The following is an 18,885-nucleotide window of genomic DNA, read 5'->3' as shown; positions in this document are numbered from 1 at the left end:
CGATGGAATTTTCCATACTGTGAAAGTTGAAAATTCCCTACACATAGCAGGTAGCCAGTAAGTTAGTTCTAACGTTTTTAGAGTTCTGTACATCCTCACAGAGGAATCGAGGATTAGAGAGAAAAAATAAAGTAGTGGATAGTTGAACATCGAGAAGAACAGTTGTTTCTCTCGATAGAACAAAAAAGAAAAGTGCCCCAGACCGCTCGGGCGTTATAATTATCAAATTAAGTCGCAATTCGGTATAATAAACATCAATTTTATGATGTACATTGTCGTAAAATATATTTAATCCGCATCATATGCGTATATTACGCTGATGCAGTTTGTGTGTCGTATAAGCGTATAATTCAAATCGATTCCGTACTGTAGTAAATCGTGTTGCATGCTGAAGAAAATCATGAAACAGTAAATCATATTAGATCCTAATAAAGAACATATTACATCATATTGAAATGTCAATGAAATGCTGATGCACTCGTAAGTTTTAACCGCTGTTGAATTAAATTTCAGATAGCCGCGCGAGATAGCTGGTGGATGATAATCCAGACGACCGGAGTTCGAACCCACATCGGAGCAGTTTTCACCAAACATCAATCTGTGCCATTTTAAACATTCATATTCCACTCCCAACACAAGTCAATCAAACAATTATTATTTTTTCAAACATGAATACTCATATATAAAAATGGCAATTCGTGAGGCTATAATAAACATTTCACGAAAATATTTTGCGCCATTTGTTTTTTTTTCTATATCTGTAATAAATCGTATATGAGTATGGCAAAAGTTGTATTTGGTGCTTTGACAATTCATGAATATATTCATATTATTCATATTATTCATCCAAACAAATTCGGTAAGCATTTGCCATGTATGTATATGGTCTCCACTTTTGCATGCATATGCCAGCGCATTATATGCCAACCAAATTTTAGGGCATATGATGTTATATATACGGTGTATATTTGATCTAAAATATGGATTCTAAATAGGCGGCTGAAAACCTTCAATTTCATGTGAAAATGGTTGTATGCAAGTATTTATGTTTTGAACTAAAGTATGACTAGGAATTGGATTAGCAATGCAGCTAAAATACAAAACTGAATTTAGTATTTAAATATTTTGCTCATGAGTCATACTCCTCTTCATTGCAAGAAACACTTGAGTTCAAAACCCCATGTAACCTTACAGTTCACTTCCAGTCCCTTGCTAAATGCATGCTAGGAGCAGATTACATTAAACAAAACCAACAAAAATGTATAAATCCCATCTAAAATATTCACTCCCTCTTAAAAACTCCCTTTCCCTTCCCACGAAGATCCTATGCGACCTCATGTCATCAGGATTCGAGGTGAACCTCTTGACTTACCGAGCGATATATGGGTGATATGCTCAATCATCAAGTTTCCATTTCACGCGTCCCGATGGCGGAACTCCTGCCGGGAACCATCCTCACCCTGCGTTCCTTCTCCGAATGACTGACTGGCTGACTGAGACAGGGCAGAGATTGGATGAATAATATTAATAGAAATAATATATGTAGGCATGTGGTTTGAACTGTGACGAATGAAAAAAAAAAAATCTCGCACCTACCCAAAAGCTCCTGCGTCGGCTTTTTTCTTCCCGCCACAGACCCACAAAGAAGGAGTCGTAAAGCACTCGCTGAATGGAGAGGAGTAGGAACTGGAAAACACTGAGGGCGGGATCCAGGGATCCATCGCCGAGCGCGCGGGTCGCCATCAAACATCAAACCTCCTTCTTCCTTCCTTCCTCGTCCTCCTCCATACCAATATCCGCGAGGCCGGGGCCCGGAATCGCTTTGACAGCATGATGGAAGCAAAAATGAGAATATAATTTATTCCATAAATCATAACGGGAAATTCCTTTGAAGATGTGCCCTTTTCCACAAGTAATGGTTTTGCTTGATGTGCGATTTTTATTCCTTTTCCGCCCCCAAAATGGTAAATAAGTGGGTGATTTTAAGGGGATCACCTGGAACGGATGCGGAAGGTTGAATTTTGATTGGCTCGCATAAATGATTCTCTCTTTTTTTGTGCCGGATCGAATCGAATAACTGAGTTTTGTTTCCTTGCTCTCGCTTTATTTGCAGATAATTTGCTGAAGATGGATTTCCGGCGCGGGAAGACGGCAATCCCGGCGTAATTTGTGCGCGTTCAGGAATAGCAATTTTGTGAGTGCCGCCCAAACACACAGAAAGCTCGGAACAATTCTCTGGCATTAGCTTTGGTCCCTGGCCAAACGCTCCGATAAGATGGTGGAATCCGGTAGCATTAGTCGGACCAGTCCAGCGTCCACTTCGATGGCAACGTGTGGCGTCCGCAGTGGCATCCTCGAGACACGTGTCCGTGGCGCCTGGTACCGAGTGTCGGTCACACTCGAAACGGAATACATTTCGGTTAGTTTGGATGAAACGTGCGAACCGGTCGATCACAGCACCACCCTCAACGGAACGCTGGGGTAAGTGAAGCTCGACAGCAATTCGGCAATCAAAATGCCTTATTGAAATATTTGATTAACCCCAACACCTCGATATGACCCCCCACAATCGATATGATTTTATCCGCAATAAATAAACCCGAACTGATTCAATGTGTCACACAGTCTTCAACCGAAATCCGCCCACTCCATCCCTTTTTGGGAATGCTCAGGCTGACGCGCGATGCTAAGTGGGGAATGGTTAAACACACCTAATGATTTTTGATTTCTATAGGCAATTAAATTTAATGGTGGTTCAATTTGCGTGTTATTTATTGATCATATTTATGGCCTCGTTCAACCCGGTCCCGTGGCACACATACACCCCCTCCCTCGAACATTCACACATACGCAAACGCCTGCCCAAACAACGCCAATAACATTGCGAATGGGTTTCACCTTTCTTCACTCTCGCCAGATGGGAAGCCGCCGAAAATCTTCGAACTCGATGTTCGGTCGGTCGTTGGCTCGGCGTTTCGCGCCATGGATTATAGTGTGTAGTATAGGTGGTGCGTGGGCGGAACGGCTTCCGAAACCACCGACGACTGATGGGTGATACATCATGCGTGATGAAAGGTTATTATGTTTGGCTTTATGGGTCTATTTTGTGTCGAGGTGGTGGCGAAATCGAGCGTGGATCGCTGGGCCGCGCTGAGTTGCGTTACGGTTACGATGACGGTCGGTTCGATGAGGACGAATTGGTTTCGGTAGATTTCGTCTGATCGGTTCTCGGTTCGATGGAAGAGAGCAATACTTTCGGCAGTGCCCACCGCAGGTTTGGGAGTAGATTGGGGGGAGAGCGGTGGATTATAATAATTAGCGGAAAGAATTATGGCATATCGTGCGGTATTTCATTGTTAATGTTTGTATTTTCAAACAATTACCAAGTTTGCTGCTACGAGTCGAATTATACAGCAATTCCACCCCAAATCAGCCGGAAAACGGAAAATTTTGGCGAGTGTCGCGTTCGATTTTATTGAAACTTGGTACAAATGATAAAAGCTTCTAAAAATCCCAATTTTTGTTATCATATGATTATTATTTATTTTTATTACGACTTATTTTTTATAACGGCATATGCAGTTACATTTATTTTTTTTTTCAAAAAATCGTAGCTCAAAATACAGATGTCCGATTAAAATATGATGTTTGACAAAATTGAATGAATCATTTGAAATCATTTAGGAAAAATAACATTTGAAATAATCTATTAAAAAAAAATCTCAAAAATTAAATTTATAATTAAAAACTTTAACGTTTCAAAACACCCCCTCTTCGATATATTTTTGTGTATTTTTCTTGGAAAGCCCTTCCAGTTTAACAAAGTTTGACGTATAGTGATGCCGTGTTAAACTTTCAAGAATGGAGATATGATCTATTGAAAATGCTGAAATTTGAGTACTTAAGTACTTAACTAAATCCTAACCATATAAGAAAAGTAACATGAAAAATGGAATTTACATGCGAATCTACACGAAAAACTACATAACGGGTGTTAAATGAAAAATGAGATTTTTTTCAATCACATATAAAAAAAAAATAATTTTTTTTCATCTATTTCAGTATTTTTTATTAATAACATAATGTATTTTCTTCAAAAAAAATGTCAGTGAATGTTTGAGTAAGGGCCGTGGTCTGCTGTTCGACGCGACTTTGTCGCGATGCTCTCACAAGAACGTTGTACGGCACTTACATCCATTTTCCGGATACAATTCCGGATTCTTGTAGTCAGTTGCTTCGTGTCCTTGGCCCTCCAATTGTTTTTATACACTAGGGCACTGAGTGAGCCAAATAAATCCTCTATTTGGCGGCACTGGGGCAAGTTTGTTGGGTTACGATCTTTCGATCTTTCGACACTGTGATTTAACCGTCTCAATCTGCTCCTCCGTGTACTCCGGCGACCTCGTCTTCTTCCTGCAGACGATTCCTTCCATCTTGAGGGTCCGATGGATCAATACGTGGGAGCAGCCATATTTCCGACCGGCGTCACGCAGGCTGGTTGCGTCCTTGTTGTCAAACAGATTCTTTAACGATGTCTTCCTCTGCTTCGTCATTATCGTCACCGGACGACCACTTCCGACCTTCCGCTCTACGTTTAGGGAACCCAGGATACGATATACCGTACTGACAGGTACATTTTCTTCCTTAAAATGTGCCACCGTGAACTTTTTTCCTTGCTGGAAACGCGTTTCGTAGAACCGTACAATGCGTTCGCGGAGCACGTGCTGGTTCGACGCCATCTTTGCTTTGATTAAATTCAAACTAGCAAAACCAAACACGCCTACTGTTTCTAGGGAGCCCAAAGAGCAATTTTCTTGGAGAAAGAAAATTTTACGCTCTTTATTTGAGTTACTGAAAGGTATTGAAAAAAATCTTATTTTTTATTTAACACCCGTTATAACGTTCTATTCTAGGACTAACCGTTTTCGGTATACAGCGCGGACTCGATTATATACAGTTTTTGATTTCATTTCACTGTATATGTTCGAATCCTGTATAGAATCGAGTCAAAAAAAACTTTTTAAATATGTTTTTTTGCATGTATTTTTGATTTTTGAAAATAAAAGAGGAATTTGATTTTTGAATCATCCCCTTAAAGTCAGAAAACAACTTTCTCACATGAAGATTATCTCAGGGGGTGATAGACGATCATATTCGATGAAAAAAATCCTTCTACGCATATGTTCGAATTTAAACAATGACAGAGTTATAGAACTTTATTTTTGTTCGGACTCTGTTGCCTCAAACTGGCACAACATTAAAAAGTACGCTACGGAAGACGATTCTGTTGCTTTCATTTGAAAGATGAGAAAATTTAGTACAGGATATAGTAGTTGAACACCTAAATTAGTGGATTTGATTAACATTTTGGAAGTGAAAAACTTGAAAGTTAATAATTTTTAATGTGTTATTATCAATTTTATCCTAAAAATTTATATTAAACTGAATTGTTTCTATCAATTAAGTTGAAGTTTTTCAACTGATCTATAATTTGTTCTTGTCTTTCTTAATTTGGCTGCAATATCGATATGAACAATTCCTGGTGAAAATTCAAGCAAAATCTTCAAAAATCACGATTTGCACCCCACTGTACATGTAATAGCCACTTAAACTTCACCTTAACGTTGAAAGGTTATATTTCTTCTTGGAATAAGCCATATTTGAAATATAAAAAAATATATTTTTTTCCAAACTGTATATAGTCGAGTCCGATCTGTATAATCATTTCTTTATAGTGAAGTGTTAGTGAAATTTCTAAACGATGTCGAAACCTTAGTCTTAATTTTCAGCAGCAGTATGCATTTTCTAGAATTTCACGAACATGATTTTAATAATATTAAAATGGTTATATCTCGAAAACGGTTAGTCCTAGGATAAAACGTTATACAGGTCGGACTCGATAATCCGGATACTCGATTATCCGGGACTCGATTATGCGGAATTTTAGACTCAATTATCCGGAGTATTTTATTTTTGATTTTCGAAAACTTTGAATAATTTGTATAATAATTCCAAATTGAATAGCCAATGTAGGTATCAAATCATAAAGGGCTTGACTAGTAGAATACAGTTATTAATGGAAAATGCAAACCCAAAATGGCGGCCACTACAAAATGGCGGATTACATATTTATTGAGAACCCCATCAATATGGATATCAAACGAAAGGGATTGACTAGTAAAACACAGTTATTCATGAAAAATCCAAATCCAAGATCCGCAGATCCCAAATAATCAATTATTTTTCAACTGTTTCATTCAGCTTGCCCTTTTTGTATGTATGTTTGAGTGTTTGTAGGGTTGTCACCAAGGATGCAAAATTTCGAAAGAACGTGTTGAAATCGAAAAGCAATTTTTATCAGTGCAAAATATCTCCACCAATACTCTTCTCTTCTTTCTATCGCGGTGCCGCGGTGCCTATGACTGCTGGCTCACCATCACGTTTGTTTTGGTATAGTTTTCGTTTCATAGACAGAAATATCAGTTCATTCTCGATGTCAGTGAATGCTCAAGCCGAAAATATCACCTTTCATTGCGTCCTGGTGAAATTTTCGTTGGTCATACACCCATCAACACAGCACTCGAATGTGCCGTTGCCCATCGATGTGTGTGCAATAAGCGGTACAAAAATAGGACCGGGCTAGAAACATACCAGGAAAACATAAACACTAACACGCGTTTAAACATCTGACGCGGTGTCAGTGAGATGGTATTTCTCTAGATGGATATTTGTTCCCTTCCACTGTCAGCTGATCGAAGATGTGTACCGTTTTGTCTCATATTCCGAACAGTCTAAAATTCCGAACACTTCATTTTTAAATGTAAATTTACTGAACTTTTATGTTATAAATAACTGAATAATGAAAACCTATACCCTCTTTGGGGTATAGACTTCATGTTAACATCATTTACAGGTATCGATAAAGCCTATAATTTATAATAATAAGCATTTGCAAAAAAAGTGAGTCAAAACCAATGATAAAATGTTTGCGTTAGCAAATTGCGTAAAAAACAAGCATTGTTAATTTTTCAGTTTTTGTAGTTTTTTCAACTATTTTGTTTGCTGTTTTCATGTTAAGTGCTAGAAAAGGTAAGAATCTACAATAAATTGATGAAATAAAATGATATTTTCTGCAGAAATCTTTATTGAAACTAGTATTGAAGTATTGAGGGAGCCCTTTCTCATAATAGACTTTACACGTTGGGATCACTTTTAGGACTCCCTGACTCTCGTTTATTTTCCTTTTCTTGTTGGTTCGCATATACTTATTATCTACCTACTCTGTTTGCCTGCCTATTCATGATATATACCCTACCTTGTTTACCTGATGTCACTACATTATGAACAACATAAATTCGAAAAGGTCGCTTCCACAAAATGGTCGACTATGTATTTTTCTGCAATCCTCTCAATATTGTTAAAGGTAAGTTAGGTAAGTTAGGTAAGAAATAAAAATTAAAAAAAAAAGTTGAATGGTTTTATTGTAGAGAATCGAGAAGTATACTAATGAGATACTTTACTAAACACTAGAAAATAAAATAAGTAAAAAACGGATTTATGTACTGAAAGCTAGAAAATATTTAGGCAAGTAGCAGTTAGTAGTTATCACATCCGTTCCTTCATTAATCTAGGGCAATGATGGGACTAAAATAAAATCGTGAGGTATATGATGCAACAACTAACTGTGGATAATGGAAATCTAACGTTTATCTCTTACCTAATTTCCTTCAGAATATTTTCATGATGTACTGTATTCTATTAGTCAAATCATTTCATTTGATACCGATATTGAAGGGATTGCAAAAAAATACATAATCGACCATTCAGTGGCAGTGGCCTTTTTGAATTTATGTTTTGTTTTGTGTTCTCCAAGTCAAGCCATTAAGTTCTCATTAACAGAAGTTTAATCATACCCGGAACTTGTAATGCTGGTTAATTCTGTTTTGATTTGTAGTTAATTAAGTTTATCCTCTCTCAGATTATCATCCCGGAAGTTCATATTTTTTCATTTTGAATACAAGTAATGTTCTTTGCATATTAAAATTATGTGGCACAACATCTGTCTGGAAGGCTCTGTTTGCCTGCCTATTCATGATATATACCCTACCTTGTTTACCTAATATAATGCCATGAGACCGATCATCAAACAACATCATGTCTACGGATCTACCGTGAGGCTGGATCCTAGATAAACAATGTCGAGACAATGAGGATGATTGTCCGTACCACAACAGAAGTAGTGTTCGGAATATGAATCAAGTTGCTACGCATGATTCAAATTCCGAACACTTCATTTTTGAATGTAACTTTACTAAACTTTTATGTTATAAATAATTGTATAATGAAATCCCTGACATTCTTTGGGGTTTAGGCTTCATTTTGACATCATTTACAGGTATCGATACAGCCTAGAATTTATAATATTGAACATTTGCAAAAAAATGACAGTCAAAACCAATGATAAAATATTTGCGTTAGCAAATTTCGTAAAAAACACGCATCGTTCATTTTTCAGTTTTTGTAGTTGTTTGAACTAAAGGGTGTGTCACATCAAATTGCATCACGGAAAAAACGCTGTAGAAATTAAATTTTTAGGAATTATATCTTCAGCTTTCGCTTATAATCAGATAAGAGTGTATAGATCACGTTGGCCATGCTTCACTGTCAATTTTTCGTAAATTTGGAAAAATGTCGTCGAACGAAAAAGAGCCTCGTGAATTAATCCAGCGCACTCATTTCGAGAATCCGGAGTTGTCACATCGGGACTTCGGTAAGATGCTGGGAATCATCCAATCCACGGTCAGCAGAGTACTAAAACGATACTTCGAGAACCTAACCATCGACCGGAAGGTGAAGAACGGCAAAAATGGATGCTCCGTCAGTGAAAAAGATCACAAGCGCGTAGTTGAGCAGTTTAGACGTGATCCGAGAAGTTCGGTCCGGGATGTCGCCAATAAGCTGAATTTGTCAAGTTCATTCGTCCAGCGGACCAAGCAGCGGGAGGGCCTGCGTACATACAAAGTTCAGAAGGCTCCTAACCGCGACGAAAGGCAAAACATGGTGGGGAAGACGCGAGCCCGGAAGCTGTACACCGAAATGCTGACGAAGCCGCATTGCCTGGTAATGGACAACGAAACCTACGTCAGCTGACGGGCCTGTTGTTCTTCTCCGCAGAGGACAAATTCAGCGTTCCGGAGGAGATTCGCAAGCAGAAACTATCCAAGTTTGCCAAAAAGTACATGGTGTGGCAAGCGATCTGCTCTTGCGGAAAGCGGAGCGCCCCCTTCGTGATGATCGGCACGGTAAACGGGCAGGTTCACCTTAAGGAGTGCCTACAGAAACGCTTACTACCACTATTGAAGCCACACGAGGGCCCGACCATCTTCTGGCCGGATCTCGCTTCGTGCGACTATTCAAAGGACGTGTTGGAGTGGTACGAAGGCAACGGGGTCACCTTCGTGCCAAAGGAAATGAACCCGCCCAACGCGCCGGAGCTTCGCCCAATAGAGCAATATTGGGCGATTATGAAGCACTTCCGAACACTTCATTTGTAAATTTAATGAACTTTAATGTTATAAATAATTGAATAATCAAAACCCTGAAATTATTTGGCTTATAGCCTTCATTTTAACATCATTCACAGGTATCGATACAGCCTATAATTTATAATATTAAACATTTGCAAAAAAGTGACATTCAAAACTAATGATAAAATGTTTGCGTTAGCAAATTCTGTATAAAAACAAGTTTCTTTAATTTTTCAGTTTTTGTAGTTTTTTTTTTAGCTATTTTATTTGTTGTTTTCATGTTGAGTGCTAGAAATGGTAAGAATCTACAATAAATCGATGAAATAAAATGATATTTTATGCAGAAATCTTCATTAAATTTAGTGTTCGGAATATGAATCAAGTTTCTACGCACGATTCAAATTGCGAGCACTTCATTTTTAAATGTAAATTTACTGAACTTTAGTGTTATAAATAATTTAATATTCCAAACCCTGACATTCTTTGGGTTAAAGGCTTCATTTTAACACCATTTACAGGTATCGATACCGATGTAGCGCCCTTGGTTCCGAAACCATGCAAACTATAAGAAACAAATAAAATCAATAATTACAAACGGGAATTCCATTTTTTTTTTTTAAAACAAAGGCTAGCTAATTAACTTTTATTTGATATATCGATCATATGAATCGGTCCAGTAGTTTAAAAGTAAGGATTTAAAAAAAATGCACTTTTGCTGTTCGAGACAAAAGTGTTCGGAATATGTGTCAGTGACAAAAATGGTGTTCGGAATTTGAGACAGAAGTGATCAAACATACTTTTAGTTTTTCACCATGAATATGTATTCGTTTATTAATTTTATTGTAGTCAAATGAAAAAGAAGGCTCTATTGTATCTTAAAATCAAATTAATTTCGCGAAAGAGTACCATTTTGAGTAATGAGACACTGTTTAATGGCCATCAAACCTTAAGTGCTCGGAATACGAGACAAAACGGTATGAATATTTCGGGTGTTTGTTCTCAGTGAGACAGTGAAATGAATGAGTGTGAGGAATAATGCAAAAACCAAATGTTCCACGTGACAGAGTGTCGGTTGCATGTAATTAAGTTCGGTTCATTTGTCATGAACTACAGGGGCATTGGTGATTGAATTTGATGTTGTCTCAATATCTTGCGCTGTCAGTAAAATGAGTGAGATTTTGCCACTCTGGTTGTCACACATTAATCGAAATTTGACCCCGTTCCTGATCACTGATTGATCTGAAATTTGGAACATACCTTTAATTCTACTGCCATTATAAAACTGCGTATTCCATGATCTTGGAAAATTCAATTTGCCCGCCGCTAAAAATGGCTGAATGGCTTTACTTGAAGAATACACTACATTATGAACAACATAAATTCGAAAAGGTCGCGCTTCCACAAAATGGTCGACTATGTATTTTTTCTGCAATCCTCTCTTTATTGTTAAAGGTAAGTTAGGTAAGAAATAAAAATTTAAAAAAAAAGTTGAATGGTTTTATTGTAAATTCTAATGAGATACTTTACTAAACACTAGAAAATAAAATAAGTAAAAAACGGATTTATGTACTGAAAGCTAGAAAATATTTAGGCAAGTAGCAGTTAGTAGTTATCACATCCGTTCTTTCATTAAACTAGGGCAATGATGGGACTAAAATAAAATCGTGAGGTATATGATGCAACAACCAACTGTGGATAATGGAAATTTAACGTTTATTTCTTACCTAATTTCCTTCAGAATATTTTCATGATGTACTGTATTCTATTAGTCAAATCATTTCATTTGATACCGATATTGAAGGGATTGCAAGAAAATACATAATCGACCATTTAGTGGCAGTGGCCTTTTTGAATTTATGTTGTTTATTTTGTTTTGTGTTCTCCAAGTCAAGCCATTAAGCAATTTTTTAGCGGCGTTCAAATTGAATTTTTCAGTATCATGGAATATGCAGTTTCAGGATGACTGTAGAATTGAAGGTGTCTTCCAAATTTCAGATCAATGAGTTATCAGGGACGGGGTCAATTTTCTATTAATATAGGATAAACGCCTTTGTTATTCTCCTGCCAGCTAGCAGAGATGCCAGGCAACGAGGAGCAGGCAGTTATTTTACAACCGGGAAGCACATAACAACAGCCAAATCTATAGATGAAACGGATATTCGTTTCCTGCCTATCCGGTTAATTTTTGGTATCAGACCGGATGCCGGTTATTAGAAAAAAACAACAATTTCTCATTAACAGAAGATTAATCATACCCGGAACTTGTAATGCTGGTTAATTCTGTTTTGATTTGTAGTTAATTAAGTGTACCCTCTCTCAGATTATCATCCCGGAAGCTCTTATTTTTAAATTTTGAACACAAGTAATGTTCTTTGTTTATTGAAATTATGTGGCACAACATCTGTCTGGAAAATCATGGTTATCGTAAGAGAAAGTCAATTAAGAGAATCGATCAAATCAAAAGCAAAAACTAGACAAAAACTGCCGAATAATGGATAATAAATAATGAGTCTTGTACAGATTTTTTTGGAACTTTCAAAACTGCCTTCTGATTTGGGAACAATCACATTATTGAAAAAGTATTCATTAGAAAATGGGAAATTTTTCATTCTATCAAAACTTTTTCCTGTACTAAAATGACCTACATGAGCGTTCTTGGAATTAAATGAATGCTGATTGATTAGGTTAATTGGATTTACTATTGACTCGGTTAATAAAATTCTGTGGCATTTGAAAAAACAGAAAAAATCGATTTTTTTCTTTCTAGTATAGTTATCCACTACACCTACACACAAAAAAATAGAAGCATTCAAATATTACATATTAAATCTTTAAGCTTCAAATGAAGTTTAAAATGATGTTCACCTGATCTTCATGCGTTGGTTTTTTACAAAGTTACAGCGTTTCTAAAATCACATAAAAACTTCGACTTCGCGCTCCGTTGCCATAATTTATGGCGAGTTTTGAATCAACAACATAGTATTGCAACTAGGAAAAATATTTAGAGGCATAGTTTCCTTTAAAAATTATTATTGAAGTATTATTTGAATCCTACTAACACTTCTTCCATGTGACACCGACTATCATTATGGTGATATACATTTATGGTACATTTATTACGAAACTCCAGGGACACTATTACCATAATGGGTATATTACGGTGCCAATGAATGTATGGGAAAAAATTGACCCTAAAATTTCAAAAAATTACCTCATGAAAAATGTTCACCACCTCGAAAAAAACACCCTATGCCAAATTTAAGCTCAATCGGACTTAAGGGAGAGTGGCGCTAAACGGTCAAAGTTTGAGTTTTTTGAAAATCGAAAAATCACCCAAGGTAAGTAAAGGAAATCGAGGTTTTCGAAAGCCAAATGTCTTTGAAATTGCATGAAACGTCGAGATCTAGTGTCATCTCTAAAATTTTTTTTTTGTCAAAAATCGACATTCTGGGAGTTTTTTTTTTGAGTACGAACCGAAAAGTATGGTTTTGGGTGCCAATAAAAATAGTTATCTCGATGTTTCATTCGGAACTTGTTGCGAAATGTTGATTTGCACTATAATATACCCTATGCAAAATATTAGCTCATTCTAACTTCATTTATTAGTGTTGCAGACGTTAAAATTTGAATTTTTTGAAAAACCGCGGGCTTAAAAAAAATTTTTGGTGCCAAATGTCTTAAAATTGTATGACACATCGAGATTTACAGTTATCCCAAAAATTTTTTTTTGGTCAAAAATCGACCTTTCCAGACGGAAAAACGACTAAGCGCAAAAAAAAAATTTATAATTTTTTTTTTCGAGATAACAGTAAATGTCGACTAGTAATGCAGTTTCAACACACTTGGCATCAACAATATATCTTGAATACCCCGATTTTCGGTGATCTTTCGTTTTTCAAAAAAAACTCAAATTTTAACGTCTGTAATATTTTGCATAGGGTATGTTATTGTGCAAATCAACATTTCGTAGCAAGTTCCGAATGAAAAATCGAGATAACTATTTTTATTGGTACCCAAAACAATACGTTCCGTCTTGTATTCCGAAAAAAAGTCCCAGAGATTTTTTCGAGATAACACTAGATCTCGACGTTTCATGTAATTTTAAGATAGTTGGCATCAAAAAAAAAAAAAAAATAAATAAATAAAAAATCGAAAACCCGGATTTCATTTTTTTTTCGGTTTTCAAAAAACTCAAACTTTAACCGCTTTGCGCCACTCTCCCTTAAGTCCGATTGAGCTGATATTTAGCATAGGGTGTTTTTTCGAAGTGGTGAACATTTTTTATGAGGTAACATTATGAAATTAGAGATGATCATTTTCATTGGCATCCTAGGGTACATGGAAGTGGCATTTTCAAACATGTTTTTTATACAACTTAGTCAATTAATCATCGAAATATCCGTGAGAATCTTCAAAAACAGAGTTCAACCTGCTAAAAAAAGGATGAATTTGTATACTCTTGAACCGAAATAGACTATTTATTCGCCAATTTCTGCAAGTCGGTGACATATATCCTCCATAATTGGTACACTTACCCTAGCTATCGATGGAAAATACATAGAATAAAGTAGAGTTTTTCATTTTAACGCAAAAACGTGTGTTTTCTTGAAAAAAATCGGGTTCGTTCTTGTACACTTGTGAGGAAACTGTGTTTTAAATCTTCTATAGTAGTGGAAATTGTTAGGACAATAAGGGACACACTTTAATCAACAAGTAGATAAATCACTTTAAATCGGGATGGAGCTCATATACAATACCATGCATATGAATGACTAGTTGTTTAAAGATTACCCGAAAATACTTTCCATATGCAATACAAATTTAAATCAAACATGAGCTCAAACTTAGATCATCTCCCGCACAACAGATGCTCAATTTATCGACAGTATAGCGACAAATTTGCAACGCTTTGAAACGCTTCCATCGGTACTGATGTACATCCTGTTATCGCATCTAACACAAATACGCCATCAGCATTGGCTGATACGGACGGAATTCGGCGCACAAAATCATTCCAATTGCGGTGACTGCGACACGTACGATCGAGATTAGACAGCTCCGACGCTCGGATCGGCATCCCAATCGCATCCCACCCCGATATCACCTCGCCCGGCACGAAATTGTGAGTGCTCAATTCCAAAATTCCTCCCCTACTCCCATTGAACAACTGGCAACCGAAATTGGAAAACACAGCCAAAAAGGACCCCGTAGTGCTTCCACCTATCCGTTTTTCTCGACTAAGCACTAATCCTGGATGAAGACCCCCCGAAAACGTGGATTGGATACGCTATGGGAAAATCGGAATTAATTACGGTGCAGTGAGGGAGAAAGCGGAAGAGAGGGTTTCGGTTTACGTTCCGAAACACGGCTGTCATTTATCAATCTGTGAAGCATTGGCTCACCTGTACCTGTACCTCTGTGTCTGTGCGGGTTCGGATTGGAGCTGGCGCTGGTAAAAAGCGCGAATAGAAATGAAAACAAATTAAATTCGGGCAGGCGGAAGGTGTATTCAGTTGCACATCCCAATCCGATGAGCGCGATGAGAACGCATTCAATTTCAACCACTCATCAAAGGAATTAGCAGAAAATTGGAAATTGTTCGCGTCTCACCGTGGAGGAACATTTTTTATTTGTGCTCTGTAATCCGTTCCAGCCACGTTGAATGATGACCATTTGTAAATAAGAAAATTTGGCCCACCAAGAACACAATCCACCGTTGAAACAAGGTGTACCAACAGTCTAAACTCCATCGAGCAAACATTAAATCAGCCATCCATTTGGCTTCCCCAATTCATTGCAGCAAATGCAAATTTTTCTCACACAATTCCACGTGGGGAAGCAAGGAACTCGACTCCTGAAGTCGACCGAAAACTGGAACCGAAAAACGGTCGGTGCTCCACAGATCGGTGTTCGCTCGGTTAGACGGGGCGATGGCATACGTATTTTTGTGCCAATGTTTACAGTCGGCTGTTTGGTTGGTTTACTCAGCCACAGCATATTTTTTCTTCTCATTTTGCCGTGTGTCATTCGTTCCCGAGGATCCCGATTCGGGAGTGAAGCATGCAAAACGGCGCTCCAGGTATTTGGATACGGTATCCTTTGGGAGCCCACTTCCGGAATGCCAATGAGGTGGTCATACGTACCGAACAATAGCGGGGGCAATTCGAAATCAAGATAGGCAGTTCGGATTTGTCCTCCTCGGATCGGATTGCATTGGTGAGTAAAGTATTTTGAGCCGTAATTAGGCGTGGGTATTGATGATCAACAAAATGATGGATTTTCGCAGAGATTTATCTATGAATCGACGGTAACGGAGACAGAATAGTTGTGAACATTATTGGCAATTTGCAATTGGAAAAAAATCAGTAGAATGCAATCTAGAGTTAGGGAAGACTGATGTTATGTTTTCGCCCATAATATTTCAATAACATACACGTAATGACCGTTTAATGTTATAGCATAAACTTAAGTGCGATTCACATATAACTTCCACGTCACGTTCACGTACCGTCACGTCACGTTACGTCAGTTATTCTACCATGCAATTCTTATGAAAACATTCACATACACAGGCAACGTAACGACCCGTCAGCATACGTCCAACGAAAGCAACCGCCAGGATTTGTAGAAAAGAATAAAGTGCGCTACACATACAACGTCCCGTCACCGTGATGTCAACGTAAAGGAATGAAGTGTCAAATATTCTCCCATGGCAATCGTATGGTAGCATTCACATACACCAATCACCGGCAAATTTGACGTCAGCAAAATAAGTCCAAGAGAATAGTTGACGGGACGGTGACGGTGACGCTGTATGTGTAGCGCACTTAATTGACCGAGAGGGACGGTTCGTTGGGTTTTTGTCTGGGCTTTGTGTCTCGGCTTTTGTTTTGATTCTGGTTGTATTTTTCATTTCAACATATCTCTTAGTTCTAAATTTCGGAGTCAAAATCATTCGCGACTAGCTGAGAAAAATAGTGTACATATTATTATTATTGTTGAATAAGTGTTGGGACTACGGGCTTTAATGATTTTCATTAATTTTTTTCCAAATTTAGAACTGATTTTGGGCATGCTGATTCGAAAGAGGGCATTGCAATTTAATAGTGTTGTAGTTAGCGACGAATAACATTGGATAAATCATTTGTTTGACATTTGATGTGACGGTGCTGCTGGAAGCGTAGACTGCATGTGTGAATTGGTGGAGACGGTGACGGAACGTGAACGTTCTTTTCCGTAACGTTCTATGTGAATCGCACATTAATCATCCGATTCACCGAAAATGAAAATTTGCTATTTTTTTCCTCTAACCTCGTATATTCATTCCTTTTCGAAAAATCTTAGACACGATTTTTTAAATTTAATATTATCTAGAACATATACATTAGGGTGCCAATGAATGTATGGGAAAAAATCGACCCTAAAATTTCAAAAAGTTATCATATACAAAATGTTCACCACCTCGAAAAAACACCCTACGCCAAATTTCATTTTCGAAAAAATAAAACAAACAATATTTTCACTATCCATTATATCATTACATAACTTTCAACAATAAAACAAAAACTTAACGGGAAAAAATATTCTTAATTGGGATAAAGGGTGTGTCACATCAAATTGCATCACGGAAAAAACGCTGTAGAAATTCGCCCAGTAGACCGATCCTTTTGAAAATTTTAGACAGTAAAATAAAAACTATTAAACAACTTTTGGCATTTTCTTTTTATTCATACTTCGAGCCCAAGCCCGTATGCCCGCACCTTCTTCTTTACCCCGTCCATAAGGTTCTGTACAACGTCAGGTTGTAGTTTTGACGTAGGACTACGTCTAACCGGAAAATATAGGGGGTGAAATGGAAATCTAGGCACTGAACAAGTAGGAAAAAATGCAAGATTTGGAACGGTTATAACTCGAGCATTTCTCAATAGATCGCAAAGGTTTTTGCATCAATTGATAGGAAATATATCTACGCATCTATCATAACGAATAACATTTCATTTTTCTTGAGATAAATAATTGAATAATTGTGAAATATCAAGCATTGTCAAAATGCACTATGTGCCCATTTTTGATTGGTCCATTTTGTGCTCCTCAAATCGTACCGACCAAAACGGGCAACCAGAGCAGCAGCGAAATAGAATGAAGCACGGTTGGAAAGGAAAAAGAAAAAAATGAACGAAAAATTGGTCGCAGTCTCACACATGCGTAATTCTCGAGCCAGCCAGTCAGCTTAAAAATCCCCACTCCGCTGCCGTAACGATCATTCTCATTCAAACTGTTCACCACATCGGTACGCATCACAACACATCAACAAACCAACCCAAGCAGCCATGTCTGGACATGGTAAAGGAGGAAAAGTGAAGGGAAAGGTAAAATCCCGCTCGAACCGTGTTGATCTGGAGTTCCCCGCAAGGGTAGCTAGGCCGAGCGCGTTAGTACCAGTGCACCAGTCCACCTAGCCGGCGTTATATAGTTTCAGCCGCCGAAATGATCGAGTTAGCTGGCAAAGCTGCTCGCGACGATAAGAAAACCCGCATTCGGAACAGAACACATTCGGTTCGGTGGACATCAAGACAACAGGCAGTTGCAGCGAGTGGCGAGTGGCAAACGCAATCGCAAAACGGCATCAGCTAGCAGAAGAAAAAAGTTTGTTCTTTATACAAACTGCTTTGGTAGCAAATCCAGAACAAGGCGGCATCGAGGGCGTTCGAAATGTTTTTTTTCAAAACCACGAGTACTAAGTTTTCTAAATTGGAACCATTCCATAAAACAAGGCGCTTTTCAGGGCCATTAAACCTTCCAAAAAAGAGTTTAGGAAATACAGTTCAATGCTTTCTAAAACAATATCTAAAATAATAATAAAACACAAATTGATTTTTTCATAATTTGTTTGCCAGGATATGATGAGTATGTGAATTTGGCAGTTGTTCTGAGCTTATTGATTTTCACCAATTTTTAAATTGCTTCTAGATTTAAAGTACAGTAATTTACACTTATCTCGACATTTAGCTAATTGGACGGACCTGTAATGCGACATATTTAGTTGGACATTTTTGTAAACATAGAGTTCGGGGTCCAAATTATGACCCCACATTGAAAGTCGACACTGTACCACTGTCATCGCAAATGTTCAATTACAGGTTAAAATCGCCTCCAATGCGACACTGAGTGGTGCTTCGGCACGTCGCATTAAATATAATTAACTGTACAACATATGTCACAAGCTGGATGGGAAGAAATCTTCCAACTGTGAAAACTGTGGCGAGTGGCAAACGCAATCATTAAACAGGAAGGTTTAGCCGAACAAGATGGGGATATCGAGTGATAACAAAACAATAAACTCTTTAGACTTTTTGTG

The 18,885-nt window shown here is 37.6% G+C and overlaps 1 protein-coding gene across 2 annotated transcripts in view; it reads left to right on the top strand.

Moving 5' to 3' along the window:
• LOC129770177 (beta-1-syntrophin) overlaps positions 1-18,885 on the top strand; it is a 652,823-nt gene that overhangs the window by 304,130 nt on the left and 329,808 nt on the right. For both annotated transcript variants that reach the window (XM_055772842.1, XM_055772843.1), the window contains one exon: positions 2,114-2,481. In XM_055772842.1, coding sequence (XP_055628817.1) covers positions 2,276-2,481 — 206 coding nt within the window. In that variant the 5' untranslated portion in view covers positions 2,114-2,275. The remainder of the gene's footprint in view (positions 1-2,113; positions 2,482-18,885) is intronic.

The sequence above is a fragment of the Toxorhynchites rutilus genome, chromosome 2 (assembly GCF_029784135.1).
Source record: "Toxorhynchites rutilus septentrionalis strain SRP chromosome 2, ASM2978413v1, whole genome shotgun sequence".
Classification (NCBI taxonomy): Eukaryota; Metazoa; Arthropoda; class Insecta; order Diptera; family Culicidae; genus Toxorhynchites; species Toxorhynchites rutilus.
This window is presented reverse-complemented; position numbering and strand designations above follow the sequence as displayed.